Raw genomic sequence first — 18,918 nt, forward strand, 5'->3', positions numbered from 1 at the left:
GACGAAATAATTAGTTGCGTGACGAAAATATATTTGTCTAGAAAAATTTAGTTTAGTCGTCGCCAAAAATTAATCCTTTAATGACAAAATATTTGTCACTAATTATAGACATTCAATGACGTTTAATTATTTTGTAGGTAATAATTTTTAAAATTAGAATTGCATAAATGGAAAATAAAATAATAAAACATGCCAGATAATGGTACAATTCACCCATGATCATACAATTAACAACTAAAATTGTACTGAGATCATATCTCATTACAAACTCCTAAATAAAAGTAAAATATGTCTACTAACAAGAAAATCCAACTGAAATATACTAAATATTACTCCTGACAATGCAATTTCTTCCAAAGTACCAATCCAACTGAAATATACGAAGTATTACTCCTAAACTAAGACAGATAGTGCAGGTTTCTTCCAAAATACTAATAATGTGGTGACACTTAGCTTGCAATCAGTCTTGATTCAATTCCCACATTTAATACCGGCGGAAAAGAGAGAAGAAAAATAAGATTAGATTTAAAGTGTAGAAGTTGAAGAATTCAAAGCTCAATGGTTATGAGCGCACAATCCAAAGCTAAATTGAGTTCATCAAAATGGTTTATCAATTTGGAACATCATCAATACATAAGCAACATTATAGGTATGAAAACATTGAACAACTCTGCTGCTTTCATTAGAAGAATAAATAGTATTGGAGTAGAAGGTACAAAACAAATTTTGGAACATGAAAGCTGCTATTGGTATTGCTTTTCCCAAATGTGATACTACACTATCTCGGTTCAAGCTTTGTAGATTCGTGGTCTTTGAGACCTGTTCTTAACACTAAACAGGTTATGTGGAGTAAGAATAGCAATATTCTTAACAGTAATGATTGTTTTTTTTCTTTTGTTTGAGTTGTACAGACTTACTTGGTAAATAATACAATGTTAGTCAAAAAAAAAAAAAAAACTAAGAGTTTGCAGAAGCTTAACTGGAACATATAAACTAATTACTGCAAATCTGCAATCATGAAAATAATCAACTATTCCTAACTTCAAGTCTAGTTTAGTATATGAAAGAGGACCACCAATTAATGAGTATTATCTTGGATAAATAAATATCTCAAAGTTTAAAGACTGCTGCAACAACAACAATTCTAATATCTTCTCCTAATAGCAGTAACTCTTTTTATGTTTCAAGTGTCTAGCTAGATTTATGAGGAGTACTACTCTTTCCTTCATGTTTATTCCAGTTTTGATGAGTACAGTTGTATAAGAGGCATATATAATAAAAGAACAAAAATAGAACTTATCATGTAAAGTTGTGTTACTTCTAACCTTGATGGCGATGAGCTAGCAAAATGTTGCATTTTTTTAAACATTTCCTCTTGGCGTGCTGCTAAAGTAACCAATTGAGAATTTAATGCTTGTATCTGGGCCTGCTGAGTTTCTATCTGGGACTGCTGGTTTTCTATCTTGGACTGCTGGGTTTCTACCACAACTTCAGCTGCATTTAATCGTTTCTGTAAATCATGCTGGGCACTAGCAGCTGCCTCTTTCGTCTTTCTAAGGGAGTCTTCTAACTCTGCTGTTCTTCTTTGTGTGGCTCTGGTAGTAGCAGGTTTCGGACCATAACCGAGACCTTTTATGTACCCCGATTTTGTACCAAGTACAGTATCCATAATTTGATCAATAGTCATGCAAGGCTCTCCTGGCTCTCCCGAAGTATATATATCTTTCAAATCTTTCATGGTGTTCTGCATAAGAATAGTAATATTATTTAAATTAAGTATAAATCTAGCAGCAAATACAATTATATTGCAGTGAAAATCATGCTACCAAATAGCAACACAACACACAAATTCTTTCAGCGAACACAACATCTAGATTGGAAATCAGTTTTCTGGGAAGACTATAACAAAATCAACATTCCTTGGTAAAATGGAATTCACCAAACTCGCTCGGGAATTGACTTGAGTAGTTGTTTCTGTTGTAAAGTAGAATTTTCACTATTTTAAAGTTCAATCACAAGAAAAAATTTATTATGAATTATTCAAGGCTAATCTCGATTTCTAAGACAAAAAGAAGGAAGACACAACTTCTGAAGAATATTTACCCGGACAAATGCAATGGATATGGTATTAAAATAATAATTTTCTTACATAGTTTGTCTCAGCCTCTAGAGATGACCATCCTTTTTCAGTCGAGTAATGAGTACTCTTGTAGAACTCGATTCTATCAGGCTCTACTCCATTTTCAGCCTATAAAATAAAATATTAATATGAAGTAGAACTAAAATATTGTTAGTAAAAAGAACAAAAATGGTATAACTTACAAGTTCAGCACGAGCCGGTACAAACGCTTTTGACCCCATGAAATGATTAGTTTTAAGCTTACTTCGATTGGCCCTATTTATGTCGCATCGTTTCTACAAAGAACATATAAATATATGTAACTTAATCAACAAGGATAATAACATGAATATAAATTACCTTATGCTCTGGATCAACCCACATGTCACAAAGCTTATTCCAATTTTCTCGAGTCAACTCTGGCACTTCAATTTTACGAGCTTCTTCCTCCGAACGTGCGCTTTCAAATAGCTGTTTTAACTTGTATCGCCATTGCCGACTTCTATTTTTCAAAATATCCTCACAACTATCTTTCACGTAATGCTCGTCCAAATCAATTTCAAACTTCTCCTAAAAAACAGATATGTTATGAAGAAACACACGAACAATCAAAATTCCTTTTATATTAAAACAATAATTAATCATCACATCGGCTAATATATCTGAATGGGATACATCCTGTTAATGTGCAATGGTCAAAAGGGGGTTCTTATTCTTGGAAAGCTTTTTGTGGTATTAGAAGTGAAGTTGAATTCAATATCAAATGGATTATTGGCAATGACTTTATTGTTGTGAACCTTCTAATATGACTAATGAGCTTGAAAACATACTGACCATTTATTTTGTGCAGGGGAACATGCTAGAAAAATGTGGGACTACTTTGCAACACCATTGGTCATTGAATTCAGGAACATGAATCTAAAAATGCTATTGCTCAACTGGTGGAATATCAAAAACAAAAATCCTATTGCTGATTATATCTTGAAAACATTACCACAAATAATTTGTTGGGAATTGTGGAGTACAAGATGTAGCAACAAGTTTGATTTCGAAAAACCTTCATTCTATAGAACTAGTACTAATATCCTGAACACTGTTTTGCAGGTTACAAAGAAGGAATTTGTAAATGCAAAGCTAGGAAACAGCTGGAGCTGTCTATGCCAAGCCAGTAAAGCATCCATACAACATCATCTAGTATGTGGCCTGTCATTCTCGTTCCTTATAATCTTCCTCCTTGGAAATGTTTTAAGGACCCATTCATGATGATGTCATTGCTTATTCCTGGTCCTCAAGCACCTGGAAAGGATATTGATGTTTATTTGCGTCCTTTGATTGATGATTTGAAAGAGTTATGGAGTGATGGTGTAGAGACACTTGATGCGTCAATTGGGGAGTGCTTTAAGATGCATGCCGCTGTTTTATGGACCATAAATGACTTTCCAGCTTATGGTAGGTTCTGAAATTTCTTACTTTCACAGATTTTTAATAATCTATACTATTTATTATTAGACTACTGTAGATTTTAGCTTTTGAATTGTTTCCTGTTGCATTGCTCTTGGCCCAATTCAGTTCTTCCAACCACCCTTGTACTGGTTTTGAGATGCCTTGCCAATGTAGTATCTTTTGCTATATGAGTGCTGATATTGGACAGAGGAAGAATAAGTGCTGAATGTTTTCATCTGCTCCTTCACACAATGGACATGTAGGACTGTAGTTCCTACCCCATTTTATCAATCTATCTTTGGTGTACAATTTCCTTTGCAGAGCTAAATTTAGAATAAACAACTATTTAGGACTTCCTATGAGAAGACCAAATGCGGATTTAGGATCTAAAATTTATAGGTCGAGTTGAATATGCAACTCATATTACACAATTGGTTAGATAATAATATATTGATAGAGCTTACTTAAAGAGGAAACTTGCCTCCCTGTAAGTCTTTTTTCCGTTTTCATTTTGGAGACCAACTTTATTAGTAAGACCATGAAGAACAGAGAGAGAGAGAGAAAAGTTGCGCAATCATTAATTGTATTTTCTCAAGGAGAAGAACTCTTCTTCTGCTACTGAACATATATTATCTTTTTTTATGAATTAGGTAATTTATCTGGATGGAGCACTAAGGGATACATGGCATGTCCTACTTGCAATAAGGATGCACATTCACAGAGGGTAAGAAGTAAAATCTGTTACATGGGTCACCGTCGGTATCTTGAAGCTAGCCACCCATGGAGAAGAAGCAAGAAATTTGATGGGAAGACAAAAAAAAGAATAAAACCAAAAGAGCTCTCAGGAGATGATGTCTTGCAACAATTGGATTTACTCAGTACTTATAAACCAGGAAAACACTCAAATAATAAGAAAAATAAACGTCTTCCTAAAGAGTTGAATTGGGTGAGGAGAAGTATTTTATTTGAATTACCATATTGGAAGAGCTTGAAGTTGCGGCATAATTTAGATGTCATGCACATAGAAAAGAACATTTGTGAGAGTATTCTGGGGACTTTATTAAATATTGATGGGAAAACTAAGGACACATATAAAGCAAGACAAGATCTTAAGGATATGAACATAAGAAAAGAACTATGGTTGCAACATGATGGTTCTAGTTGTACAATGCCAGCTGCTTGTTATAATATGTCAAAAAAAGAGAAAAAAAAGTTTTGGGCATTTGTAAAAGATGTTAAATTTCCTGATGGTTATGCTTCAAATATCTCAGGGTGTGTAAGTGAGGATGATGGTAAAATAAGTAGACTCAAAAGTCATGACTATCATGTCCTGTTACAACGAGTGCTACCTATTGCTATTCGTGGATTTGAAAATAAAAATGTCTCTTCATCATTGATTGAGTTAGGCGATTTCTTCCAACGATTATGTTGTAAGACATTGAGACGAGATGACTTAGAACAACTTGAAAGGGATATAATTGTTATATTATGTAAGCTTGAGATGATCTTTCCGCCTGCTTTTTTCGATGTTATGGTACATTTGGCTGTGCATTTACCACGAGAGGCTATGTATGGGGGACCAGTACAATATCGTTGGATGTACAAAATTGAGAGGTTCTTGTGTAAGCTTAAGCGTTATGTGCGAAACAAGGCACGACCTGAAGGTTCTATTGCAGAAGGCTATATTATTGATGAATGTTTGACATTTTGCTCTATGTATCTTACCGGCATCGAAACTAGATTTAATCATGAAGATCGAAATGATGATGGATCTAGCAAGAAAGATGAACCTGTTCTAGACATATTTTCAAAGAGTGCTAGACCATTTGGAGATGGAGATTATGATGCCATACCAAGGAAAGATCTTGATATGGCTCGGTGGTATGTGTTGAATATCTGCGAAGAAGCAGAATCTTTTCTTCAGTGAGTAATTTTTCTATTTATATATTGATATTTATATTTTTTAATACTATTTCTAAATAATTTTTTTTTTTTACATGCAGAGAGCATAAAGAAGAGTTGGTGAAACAAGATGTTGGGAATATAGAAGAAAAACACATAGAACAATTTCCTTTATGGTTTAAAAGGAAAGTAAGTGATTTTAAGATAATAATCATGTTGTTGTGTTTAAATTTTAATCTTTTTCTTCTTTATTAATTGAACGCTATATTTTTTTAATCATAGATTTTGAAATTATATAATAAGGACAAGTCAATGTCTATCAAGAAATTATATCCTTTGGCAATGGAATCTGATGTGCGTGGAAGAAAACATACTGGCTGTGTTATAAATGGTGTTAGGTATCTTATTCAATGACGCGATGAATTACGTAAAAGTCAGAATTGTGGTATAGTTGTTGCAGGCTATCATGAAAATGAGTTTATTGATTTTTATGGTATTATAACTGATATCATTGAGTTAGAGTATGTTGATGAGAATCGAGTTTTTCTATTTAAATGCAAGTGGTTTGATCTTCGCAAGAAAACAGGGATGCAAAAAGATAAACATTTTACGAGCATATGTGTTAAAAGATTTTGGTATGAACATGATTCTTTCGTACTAGCTACTCAAGCAAAACAAGTATTTTACATTGATGACCCAAAATTGGGGGAAAATTGGCGAATTGTGCTCAAATTTCAAGATAGACACTTATATGATGTCCCGGAGAAGGAAAATTCAGAGACAGAAAGTGATGAGTCGCATATTACAAATAATGATGTGTATCAAGACATGTCACTTGAAAGTAATTCGATTGTCAATGATACGGTGGATATGTTGAGTAAACTGCATAGAGATGATGTTGAACCGATTACCCTGGATACAAATGTAATTGAATTGGAGGCTCAAACAGAACCAGAAGTTGAAGTTGATTATATCGAAGAAGATTCTGACCAAGAGGATGACACTATGGTAGAGTACATAAGTGATAATGAGGAGAATGAAGGTAATAATAGTACTAATGACGATGAAGCTGATAGCACAGGTGATGGCGACGACATTGGCTTGTGACGACATTGGTCAGTTACCTGTTAATAGTTCTTCTGAATTTTGTATCTTGTTTAGCGCATTTCAGGGAGATGACTTTCATAAGTTATTTGCAGATTTTGTCTGATTGAATTATGTATATATTCTTATGTTTGAAAACTGTAAAAGTAGCGACCTTATATGGATTTATCCGCTATGACTCCACTTTTTTTATCCCAAAAAAAAAAACATATCGAGCAGAAAGAAGAACCAGAGTAGTGAAAGAAATTTTTGGCTGATAAAATGAGCTTCTGGTTGCTATGTTGTTAGGAGGGTCCCTAATTTCTAACTTGGAGAATTTGAAGGTGCATCACCAAGATGCCACTCTTGACTATGTGTTATCGTTTAAATATACTATTTGCTACTTCGGAGTAAATAACTCTATATTCCCAAAGTTACTATTTTGAATTTCCTTTGTAACGTCTCTTTTTATCGTTTCGTAAATGAATCATATAATAAATGACTTGAAATATGAAGGTAAGAGTGTCTTTCTTTTGAAAATTCTTACTGAATATAACTTATATTGTTCCTGAAACGTAGGAGTTGGGTTTAAATATTTTGAATAGAGAATAAAGCTTAGGAGTTGGTAATAATCAGGTTTTTATTCAAAGATCTTATTGCTTCTTTTCTTTTTGCAGCCAAGTGATGTAGATGGTGAACCTACATCACCCATGGACACAATAAGATCATCCGGTGGTAGTAATCCTAGTGACAACTATTAAAGTTCGTTGTATTTGGATTAAATCTATGAAAATGTGATTGTGTGGTTAGAATGGCTGGAGTGAATATTGGGTTTAAATTTAGTTTGTAAGGCTGATGATCGTACTTTATGATGATATTTTTGTGTTGTTAAAATATGTTGATATTTCTTATAGTTAATATGCCTTTTTGGGTTTGATTATGAGGTCTATAGGTTAATATGCCTTTTTAGATTTGAAATGAATTTGGGGAGCCATTTCTTATGCTCAAAGTGGCGAGAAATGTGATAAATTTGAATCACGTCGTGCCACGATGTTAAATGTGGCACTTGGTGGGAGGAAACCTATCGATTTCAAAATTCTTAGTCGTTTTTTGAAATTTTCTGTTTTAGAATAGTTTATTATATTATTTTTTACTAATATACCAAGTTTCATGTTATTTGGAATTAATTGGACAGGTTGAAGTTGGTTAAAATAGTGCAAAACTTATCTTGGTTAAAATAGTGCAAAAGTTTTCTTGCTTAAAACAGTGCAAAGTTCTCTGCCAGTTACTTGGAGTGCAGGCACAAAGAAGTCCCAAAGTGTTTTGTGGTTCAGAAGGTTTGCCTTATTTTGGGTCCAGGTAAGTGTTAGACCATTCACCTCTCCTATTTATTTCACTATAACTCCCAGTTCCCCAACTCCCCTACACGTTTCACGACCACCAGGTATGCTCCTCTTCTCTTCTCTTTATCTCCCTCTCCCTCGCTTTCTCTTTGCTGGCAGAATTTTGTTTTCATCATTTCTATACCTGTGGTTTCTTTGTGTGGAATTTAGATAACAAATCGTGAGAATCTGGTGCTGTTGTTTGATCGTGATGAATATATGATTGTTGAACTATAATTCCCACTTTTTGGGAGGGTAACTCTATTATCCCGTTGTCACAAAAAACTTGGTTAAAGTTATGCACATAACGAGTTCGATATATTGTCTGAAAGACGATTTCATTCGCCAATGAAGTCTAGGTAACCAGGTGAAATTAGGAGATGCGTAGAAGTGTGTTTTGGATAGTGCCGGTTGGCTTTAAAGTGTTCTGTTAAGATTTGACCAATTTATAAGGAAATGAAAATTGGGGAGAGGAAAAGTGTTACACGGAGCATTATGCTAATCTATAGCCATGAATTTTGAATTGCTGAATTGCATTCTTTTATTTGTTTTGTTGAGTTGAGCCTTTGATAAACATGATCTTCATTTTATTGTATGATCAATGAATTCTGTCTGTAAACTGAATGGTCAATCACTGTTATTCTGATGTAATATGGCAGGAGTTCTTATTTTATACTAGAATTGGGACAAGACACGTGAGGCTAGTTAAAACTGAAATTATGTGATGAAATGTTGGGCCTCAATCATCCACATTGTTGACCATATTGATCTTGATGTGAGTAAATGTAGTTGGTTAATTATTGAGCTTTGTTTGCACCTGGAATCCTTCTTTTTGAGCAAATATTTTTGGTGTGCAGGCTTGTAGTGTTCTCCTCAAGCCACTTTATGAAACGTCCAAGAGCCTTGCTCAGAAAATGATAATGGCTGTAAGAAATTTCTTATGTTTGTGCCTCAACAACTGGCTATTTTAATAAGTCAACTTACCTTAAGATATCTGTGCAGGCCTTCCGATACATAAGGCAGATAGCCCAAGAAGCCAATAGAGAAATCCAATATGCTGGAGGTCGGCAACCTGCTGTGTTGAGGGCATTTAGTCAGAGATTATGCAGGTAAAAACTCAGATGATTGTCATGTACTACTGTGCTAAGAGTCGGAATCTCGCTTTTGGCTTTGATGTTCTTATATTATTTTTAGCCTACAAGTCATGTGATTAGCTTGCTACTGGAAATCTTTCATTCTCAATATTTACTGCAGGGGATTCAATAATGCGGTTAGTGGATTTATTGATGATGGTTGGACAACTATGGGTAGTGATGGTGTGGAGGATGTAACAAGTGCTGTAAACTCATCGCCAAGTAAATTCCTTGATGCACAATAGAAGATCACCAAAAGATTCATTCCACTGGAGCTGAAATCAGTTAAGTGAAGTCTATCTATTACGTTTCCTACAACTTCAATGTGTAATAAATTTTGGCCGTAGGAGAAACCTACGAATGCAGAAACTTCTAGCTTTTAATCACAGCTTTTTCTGCCTTTCATCTTTTAGAGAATTTAAGATTATTTTGGTGCTTTAAAAAGTTAATAAGCACCTAGCATCTGAAAACTGCCATAAATATCTAGACTAGATTATCACATGAAAACCAGGGCCGCTTGAAGATTGCAGACTTTTGGTGGTCTGTACAATCAAGAAGCAACAGACATACAATGTGCGGAACTCTGGACTATCTAGCACCAGAAATGGTGGAGAACAAACCTCATGATTATGCAGTTGGCAATTGGACTCTAGGGATCCTCTACTACGAGTTTTTATACAGTACAAGCAACCATCGATCTTTGCTCTGGTATCTGGTGTTAAGAATTCACTGATGCTACTAATCCAAATTCGTGTAGGTTAGGCCCACGTAGGGGGTAGAGCTCTTCCTACCGATATGTTCTCACTTCCTAGGGGTCGAACCCCAAACCACTAGGCGACAGTAAAGGTATTCCAACCATCACACCATATCCCTTGAATGGGTTACAAAGGAAATAAACTGATTAGAAGCCTAGGGTGCTGAATAAGTAGGATGACGCATCCTAACCTCTACTCCCCGGAAGGTTTTTGCTGTTTTCCGCTAAAGAATTATTTGAAGAATTAGCGCATGATTTATTGTTTTTTACTCACGTATATAGGTGTGTGCTAGTGTATATATCATGAAGTATGTAGTAGGTTTCCAAATTAGTTCTCTCTTTTCAGAAAGTTAATTATGCACATGTTTTGAATGGAAAGGACCGTTCAAATCTTGTTGTTTCGCCCTTTTTTTATACTTAAAAGAAAGCAGACAACAATTGCTTTTGGTTAACATGTTTGAAACTCTTGGAGCATAATGTGTTTATGATACTAACTCTGACTTATAACTTGTCATTTCTTGTTGTAGATGCTTATGAGCACCACATGCTAAAGAATCACCTACAAAAGTATACCCAACGATCATCCCTAGATTTTCCTGTTTATCAGACTTTTAATTTAGGCTCACCCAACGATCATCCCTAGATTTTTCCTATTTATCAGACTTTCAATTTAGGCTCTCCGCATGCACCCCTCTTTAGATCAAGTGTTTTCGTTGATGGGCGTTGGTATACCTCTCCTGGCACATTTTCACATCTAAAGACTGCAGAGAAAGAAGCTGCGAGAGTTGCCTTGATTAGCATGAAAGAGAAGATGAAACGTGACAGATGACCTCTCATTCCTGAGGTATGTTGTATTATCGCAAAATAATATATTTATAACGTTTAGTTTTATAAGAGTCTAAATGACTTATATCTTTGTAGCGAGGTGTTTTCTCACTCCTGGTTCATCGTTTGTATATTTCTCAAAATCTAAATCTTAGGCTCCAAAGATCAGTTAATCAAAGTCTGTTTCTCTCTTTTCTCATATTACTAATACTGTTTTTACCTGGTGTACTTTGTCTAGGATATTGTGTTTTGCAAGTCCATCATGAAGAGTGGTTAGTTAAAACACATACAGTGCATATAGAAAATAATACTGGTGTATATAGGTCAAAGAGTTACGTTTTAAAACACTTGCAAAATTTCTGGTTGCACGCCTTCTTTCTGATTGTTTCCTTTCTCTTTGCAGCTTCTTGTGAAGGACTCTTCAAAAATGCTTCCTCTTCAAAAGATCATGGATCACCCTTGGATAATTATGAATGTCACATGACACAATAATCTGAGTCGCTTCGCCAATTTTCATCGTTTAGTTAAAGCGCCCTATCTAGTGAAACTGTGAAAGTAACTGATGACATAATGTTTGTTTTTCACCTGCTGGTGTTTCAACTCTTTTTGCTATTACATATGATATGTAAATGTAATCATCTTGGTTTCAATAATTTGTATCGGATGGAGTGTGAAGCTATGTTGGTGGACATTGATATAGTTTCCTAGAAATAGTTGTATATGATTTACATATGACTTTACTGGATTTTCTATTAACTTCGAAATTAGTTTCTTACCTTATTCTCATAGTTTACTACTGTTACTGTTTATGATGCAGGATTCTCCCAGTGCAGCTCGGAATTTGGATTTAGATTCAACTCTTGAGGCTAGAACTAGTGGGACACGACCCGCTGGTGAAGTTGAAGGAAGCAATTACAATCATCATTCAATCTTGACGCATTCTAGTTTGCTTTTGAGAATCACTATCGAGAAAATGTATTCCACTGCCAAGATATCCAAGTGACCTGCACAAGTTATTCTAGATTTACGAAGGAAGCAGTAATATGCATCCTATAGAGATCGCTAGATTTATACTCTTTACTGGGAAGTTTGACAGAGGATAAGCACTAACGAAAGTGTCTGTTCACCTTATTGTAGCCCTAAAAGTAGACTAGAACTTGAAATGGAAGTATTTGGTAGGCCTGGTAGATTTTCTTGGTTTCGTATTACAAGATTGAATTGGACAATGGGGATTATTTCATGTCATTGATTGGGATTATCATTAAACTTACCTCTCAAAATAAGTTATCTTTGCAGTTAATTATAGAATTTTATTTTTCTGCAAAGCACAACTACTTTCTTTTTGTAATGAACTTCGTCATTAATAAAATTCGCTGCTAAGCTCACTGCGCAGTTGTATATTAGTTCAGAAAATAACCATGTATAGGCATTTTATCTCTTTTATTATATAATATGGTCTATGTCGCTTATCAGTAGTATAGTCTAGTATTTCAAAGAAAATTATGCTTGTGTGGTGTATAATTGTTGATGGAGAAAATTCTAATTTTTATTTTGTTTAAATCGAGATGTATTTGAATCTTTCAATTTGTAACAACATATTTTTTGTAGCCAATAATTGCACTATTCAACTACGAAATTTAAGTTGTCACCATTTGAAAATTATATTTTTTTGTGACAATTTCGTTGTGATTAAACTATAGGTTGAGTAGAGATAAATAATACAATTGTTACTAATTGTTCGAACTATTAGTGACAAAAATTAAAGGCACAATTAAATATAAAATTCTGCAGCTAAAGTTTGGAATGATTAACTACAAATTCTAATTTGTCCCTCATGTATCAACATAGTTTTTGCGACAAAGTTTTCGTCTCCAAATTTTAGTGGTATATTAGTTAAAAATATGTGTATAGGCATTTTATCTCTTTTATTATGTAATATGGTTATGTCGCTTGTCACTAGTATCGTCTAGTATTTCAAAGAAAATTATGCCTGTGGGGTATATGTATTTGCGGATAAAACTCTAATTTTTATTTTGTTTAGATCGAGATGTGTTTGAATCTTTTTCTTTATAACTACAATTTTTTTGTAGCCAATAATTTCACTATTCAACTACGAAATTTAAGTCGTAGCCATTTAAAATTTATATTTTTTGTGACAAAATTGCATTGTGACTAAATTGTAAGTTGAACAGAGACAAATAATACATTTGTCACTAATTGTTCGAACTATTAGTGACAAAAATTAAAGTCACAATTAAATATAAAATTATGTGGCTAAAGTTTACAATGGTTAACTACAAATTTTAATTTGTCACTAATGTATCAACATAATTTTTGCGACAAAAGTTTTTCGTCTAAAAAATTTAACTTATTTTAGGATGAAATTAGTTTGTCACAAATTGGGTACATCATTAATGACAAAATAATGTGTCACTAATAACTTTAAATTCGTGGCTAATAGTACTCAATAAATGGCGCCAACGCCTTTTTTTGGAGGGAAACTTTAGGGGACAAAACTTTGCTACGAATTTTTGTGTTTCGTCACTAAAAATATATGCCTCATGCATTTAAGGACGAAATGGAACTTTTGTCACAAAAAGTGAACATTTAGTGACGAATTTTGCACCGTAGCTAGTATTTTCGTAGCTAAATATCATATTTCTTGTAGTGACCTCAACTTATTTTTTTTAGCTTATAAGTTGTTTCCAGCTTATAAGCTGCTTTTTTTAAGCTCATCCAAATAGCCTCTATGTTATTACGTCGAAATAGCTTCTTACAGATATATAGGGTAAGACTGCGTATAATAGACCCTTATGGTCCGGTCTTTCACCGGACCCCTGACATAGCGGGAGCATAATACACCAGGCTGCCCTTTTATTGTTTTAATCGGAATAGCGTAACTAACACTTGTAATTATTCTGTTTAGACATTAATTTCGCCCCTGTAATAGTACGTGGTTTCATATTGACATATGAACTCGATCTAAATTAGTCTATCAAATGCATCTGACCGTTAACCGAAACATACGAAACCTAGTTTTTGGGTAAGTTGGACGAAATGCGTAAGAGGCGTGTATAAAGCTAGTGAATTTGATGATTTTGATGTAATTAAATTAAAATGTTAAAAAGAAAAGAAAAAAAAAAGATTAAAGCTAGAAAAAATAAATTTCAAATTCCCCTCATCTCCCATCGGGCCCCTCTCCCTATGTTCTTCTTCCCGGTTTCTCCCCTCCTTCTGGCCCTTTTCTCTTTTTGACTACCTTTTCTCTCTCAGGAAAAAATGAAGATTTCCCCTCCTCTCTGCTTACTATTGTCACCCAAGGTTGAATGTCATGCATCAAAGATAAGATAAAAATAACATAAGTTAGTATTGTTATTCAAGAGGGTCATATATTCTAAGGGATTGGAAAAATGCTCAAATATATATGTCACAAAACTTAACGAAATAGCTCACATATGTCACTAGTAAAAAGTGGTGACAGGGTTGGGGTTGATAAGTAATGAAGGATTTAGATTATGTCACGTGATAAAATTTGATAGTCAGGGCTCCGTTAGTAGTTAGTGGTACAAATGAACCAAATGTGAAACGGGGATGATATTTTTATACACAACTATTAATGAGTGGCATCGATAGGCCATTCCTGAGACTTCGATGAAATATTTGAGTTTTTTCCCTTTTATCATTAATCAAATTGAAAGGAGTACCATTTCCCAATTATGGATTTTTTTTTCTCAAATGTACTAATTAACTTGGACTAATTCCCAGCAGAGTACGATAGTTGCACTCGGGATTAGTGGGATAATCCGTACGTCTTTCAGGATCGACGGGTGAATTTTGGGAGCTTTCTTTTTGGTTTCGTGCATTATTGCTTAGTACTGTTCTATGTTTATATTGAATATAAATCTATTATACTATATTTCTTCACTATATGAAAGGCAAGTAAGCTAGACATGATATTTCTAGAGAAAAAGAAGGCTTTTCAGTGACATGTTCTGTGCCTAAAGTCACGTGGAAAAATACACTTTCAAAGTTTCTTCTTATCCTAAAGTTATAAACATATGTGTTTACTTCAGACAAGTGAAATGATTTCAGCTTAGAAGGTGTCAATAAATAATGCAAGCTATTTTCAACTGCTGTTTCGTCAGATATATTAGACAGCAGTACCGGCCAATGCTTCCTCAAAACTGTCCTTTAATATAATTTAGCACGTTGCATTTCATGGCAGTCCTTGTCATATAATGGCTTTTATGTGCTTAATTTATGCTATTTATACTATGAGGATAATGTTTAGGGACCAAATCTCTTTTAACAGGTTCAATTGCGGGTTATAGTAGATTGACAATCAGCATAAAACGAGTGAATTTATGATAATCCTCAAAATATGCATTATTAATATATTGGTCTTCATGATTAGTTTCATTGACATAAGTTTTGTTATTATGGACGATGGTTAAGTTTCAAGGTGGTTAAACGCATGAAAATGGAGCACTTCGAACAGTGCAGAGTGTTCCACGGAAAGTAAATAAATCAAACATGCATCAACCAAAATAGTAAAAGATGATCCTCATCAAACTTCAAACAGTACTATGCATGTCGTGTGTTGGTAAAAGTGATGTAAGATTTTGTTGGGAACCAGGTCCACAATATAAGATGGTAGTGAAAAATTTTAGCACGTTGCTGCAAGAAAAAAAAAAGAAAATGTATTTGCATTACAGGGATAATATACAAATCCTGTAGCCTAGTCAAGCTTGGAAAAAAAACTATTCTTTCATATTTAAATTTATGTGGTCGTGCTTGGGCATAAAAAAAAATAAAAACTTTAAATTCAGTAGAGTTAGAAAAATATAAACAATTGTGTTGCCATAAAATGAGAAAAAGGAAGTAACATATAAAACTGGTGTAGACTGTAGACCCAGAATATTGCCCCCCCCCCCCCCCCCCCCCCCCCCAAAAAAAAAAAAAAAAAAAGGAAATATCAACAGGCAATGGCATGCACGCATTCTAGTTGGATCAAATGGTATTGAGCCACAGAATGTGCCTAATTAAGTTATAAGCATGGCAGATGCTGCCATTACGGTGAAAACAGACGAACAAGAAAATCCTAACTTTCATCCATCACAGCTTCGATGAGAGATGTTCGACAAGGTTGCTAATGTTGTTCAGATCCAAGGCACGTATTGTCTGTTTTTGACCGTACAGATCATACAGATTTGTCCTTTGAGTTATGCCATTATCGAGTCCAATAGTTAGCGTGCGTACCATGTGAACGTGTACTCTATTTAATAATACAGTTCACTTTTCAATCCCTTTCCAATGTGAAATTTGGGTAAGGTACATGTACACTTCATTTTTAGAAGTTTGCTAGCTTAGTTTCATGTCAGTCCTTCCCTTTAACACCTCTCATCAGGTCGCCCTCCATCAAGAATGTTGTCGCAGCTAAGGCAAACACCTCCATGGAAACTTAGTATTCTTTGGATAATCTCCTAAACAAATTAAAATAAGAATTTGAAACAAAACTGGAAATTTACAGGTAGAAGAGTTCTTTGCATGAAGCCTGAGAAAAGACGAGGAGGAGGAGGAGGAGGATGAGATATGTTGAAGACTTGAAGGATGATTAGGTCGTCGTAAAAATTTCTGCTGTCCAAACTTTCTAGATTTAATATTGTTAGTATTATTTTTATTTAAGATTCCAAAGATTGAACGCTACAATTGTAGATGATGTTATCGGAGCTTTACAAGCCCATGAAAAAGAGAATTAATTGAACATGATTTGCAATTAAAGATTTTCTTAGGAAATAAAAATATTGTAGTACATCGAAGATACGCGAATTTGACGAGCTCATCGTGAGGTAAAAATGGATTAGGTGATACTCAATCTACAAATAGAACTCGATTTTGTGGTACAACTGGGAAAAAATAGGTGATTGAAGTGATAGGATCCGAAGTGATATAATCAAAAATCACTTATGCTGAAATTCTACAATATTAATTCTAATAATTAAAACAAACTTCATGTAATTAATACAGCATACTATCATTCTGGACCAGGATTATTAATTGCTCTCTCCGAAAATTGGAAGAAAAAAAGATTGGAATGACTATTCTAAATTTTAATTATACCATTCTTTGATATTTAAAAAAGATACTCCCTCCGTTTCAATTTATATGAACCCATTTGACAGGGCACGACATTTAAGAAAGAGGGAAGACTTTTGAAACTTATGGTTCAAAATAAGCCTTGAAAATTTGTGTGGCTGTAAATCATTCATAAAGTGAATTTGTTTCCAAATTAGGAAAGAGGTCATTCATTTTGACACGGATTAAAAAGGAAATAAGTTCAAACCAATTGAAACAGAGGGATTACTTCTTTTCTTAGGAAATGTTTATTATTTGTTGGTATATGTAAAGCTTGTGTCTGTCTAATTCATCAGATTGAATCTTTATTGTCCACCAGTGAGCTGCACTTCTCCTACCTTATTAAGAGTAGATAATTCCCGTTGAGTACAAGCAAAGTGGAGAACAATATACCTAATCTTTGTGATCAAAATTCCAATTAGGAGCACCCTCAAAGTCAAGCTTGTAATTCTGGCTTATAGGACTTAACCTTTCAAACCATAGGGATCTTGCCTAAATTTTCCAATAGTGCTCTGTTTTATGAGGCCAATGACCAATCAGAGGAGATGTTTCTGCTAGTACAACTAATTACTTACTAGATCTCCGCGACTGAATATAAGGATTTAGGTAATTCACGTCGATAACATAGACATTATCAAGGAATCTTAACATGTGATAGAAGGCTAGCTATTATTTTTGTCAGACCACAAATTAATGTTTATCGAGATATTTACATGTGGTTGCCTACTAGTTGACCTGAATGTGTAAATTTTTTTTACACCATAATACATAAAACTTAAACTCATTCCTATATTATATAAGAGCCAATTCAACTTTTTTGTAGTACTTAGTTGGGGACTTTAGCTATATTACAACTAAGCCTTACCAACTAAGAGGTTCTTTCTTCCAAATTTGCCCCCATATTTGTCTTTTATTACTTCATCTACTATAAGGTGTTATATAAAGATTAAGCACTTTCAAGTCTTTTTTGGTAATACAAAATTTCTTAGACAAACTTTTTGAAGATGATGTAACATGTACTTCAACTTTTACATATGTCACATTTTTACTCCTACTATATTTCTTTATTACTTAGGGTGCCACACTCAAGTTTGATAAATTTAGAAAATTTCAAGCTCCTTTTGAAACACTTATAAGAAATTGTGAACTATGATGATGTCAATTAAAAAAAAAAATGTCAATACATGTAACTTGAATGGGAAAATGCATCGCATTTGCAGTTACCTTAATTTAACATGTATTGCACACAAGAATTGAATTTAATTGTCCAATGCGAAACTTTAAAAATTTAACAGATAATTAAAGTTGATCTTTGTTTGAATTAGATATTGTTACCTAATTTGTTTATTTTTATCAAAATTATTTGTTAGCAATATTGAAATTTGAATATATTTACATGTGTAAGGTGTTGGTACAATATAATTGAGACGATTCTTGAATAGTTGAAGTCGTAATTATCTATTATATAGGTATATGTAGGTCGAAGTCGAACAAACTATAGTTACCGATTTACCGTATTAAAAAATACCGAAACTGAACTTAAAAATACAGAACCATACCAAATTAATTTGGTATGGTAATGGTATAATATTTTTAAAAACCGTAAATCAAAATTATCGTACGAACTTTCCAATACCGTACCATACTATATCATGCCCACCCCGAAAGAAAAGGACTTCCCTTGATTGGAAAACAAAAGTTTAAGCTAAGAAGTTTTAGCAAGAGAAAATGATATCTCATATTCTGTTCTTTCTACGATACTTATAGACGAAATGCTTCGTTTCAAATCAATTTTTCTCTGCAATTGCTTCGATTCACCCCATCGTGTATTCACAAAACTTATCATTAAGAGCTGGTTTTCAGTCTGCGTATATATTTTTAAAAAAACAAAAAGGGGTCTGCATATATACAAAGTTAAGTGTCTAAAAATAGAAAGATTTAACATGTACAGTTGACTTTCTCAGTGACTAGGAGACATTGGCTTTTTAAATAGGACTATTTAGTCAAAGAGAAGGGTAAAATGAACCTTGACCCCACTTAAGTGATCAACAGCACTACATTAATAGCACGTTTGGCCAAGATTTTGGGAAGCTAAAAATATTTAAAACATATTTTTAGATATCTTTTTTAAGAGTTGAGGTG

The 18,918-nt window shown here is 33.8% G+C and overlaps 3 protein-coding genes across 4 annotated transcripts; 2 read left to right on the plus strand and 1 right to left on the minus strand.

Moving 5' to 3' along the window:
- Positions 1 to 1,073: 1,073 nt before the first annotated feature.
- On the minus strand, positions 1,074 to 3,182 carry LOC132628932 (uncharacterized). The gene is made up of 5 exons (XM_060344682.1): positions 3,177 to 3,182; positions 2,480 to 2,689; positions 2,323 to 2,415; positions 2,150 to 2,248; positions 1,074 to 1,744 (listed from the first exon to the last, which is right to left on the minus strand). The coding sequence occupies exons 1-5, from the start codon at positions 3,180 to 3,182 to the stop codon at positions 1,232 to 1,234; spliced, it is 921 nt and encodes a 306-aa protein (XP_060200665.1). The 3' UTR covers positions 1,074 to 1,231.
- A 133-nt stretch (positions 3,183 to 3,315) lies between these two features.
- Positions 3,316 to 5,876, plus strand: LOC132622453 (uncharacterized). Its single transcript, XM_060337062.1, has 3 exons — positions 3,316 to 3,568; positions 4,213 to 5,653; positions 5,747 to 5,876. The coding sequence occupies exons 1-2, from the start codon at positions 3,316 to 3,318 to the stop codon at positions 5,487 to 5,489; spliced, it is 1,530 nt and encodes a 509-aa protein (XP_060193045.1). The 3' UTR covers positions 5,490 to 5,653; positions 5,747 to 5,876.
- Positions 5,877 to 7,763: 1,887 nt separating this feature from the next.
- On the plus strand, positions 7,764 to 11,886 carry LOC132622463 (homeobox-leucine zipper protein ATHB-14-like). 2 transcript variants are annotated; one of them, XM_060337070.1, is made up of 5 exons: positions 7,764 to 8,704; positions 8,787 to 8,855; positions 8,932 to 9,038; positions 9,184 to 9,346; positions 11,459 to 11,886. In XM_060337070.1, the coding sequence occupies exons 1-4, from the start codon at positions 8,654 to 8,656 to the stop codon at positions 9,305 to 9,307; spliced, it is 351 nt and encodes a 116-aa protein (XP_060193053.1). In that variant the 5' UTR covers positions 7,764 to 8,653; the 3' UTR covers positions 9,308 to 9,346; positions 11,459 to 11,886. The 2 variants fall into 2 exon arrangements, with proteins under 2 accessions (XP_060193053.1, XP_060193061.1); XM_060337078.1 differs by lacking the exon at positions 11,459 to 11,886 and adding an exon at positions 9,550 to 10,006.
- Positions 11,887 to 18,918: the final 7,032 nt, after the last annotated feature.

This window comes from Lycium barbarum, chromosome 2 (genome assembly GCF_019175385.1).
Source record: "Lycium barbarum isolate Lr01 chromosome 2, ASM1917538v2, whole genome shotgun sequence".
NCBI classification, from domain to species: Eukaryota; Viridiplantae; Streptophyta; class Magnoliopsida; order Solanales; family Solanaceae; genus Lycium; species Lycium barbarum.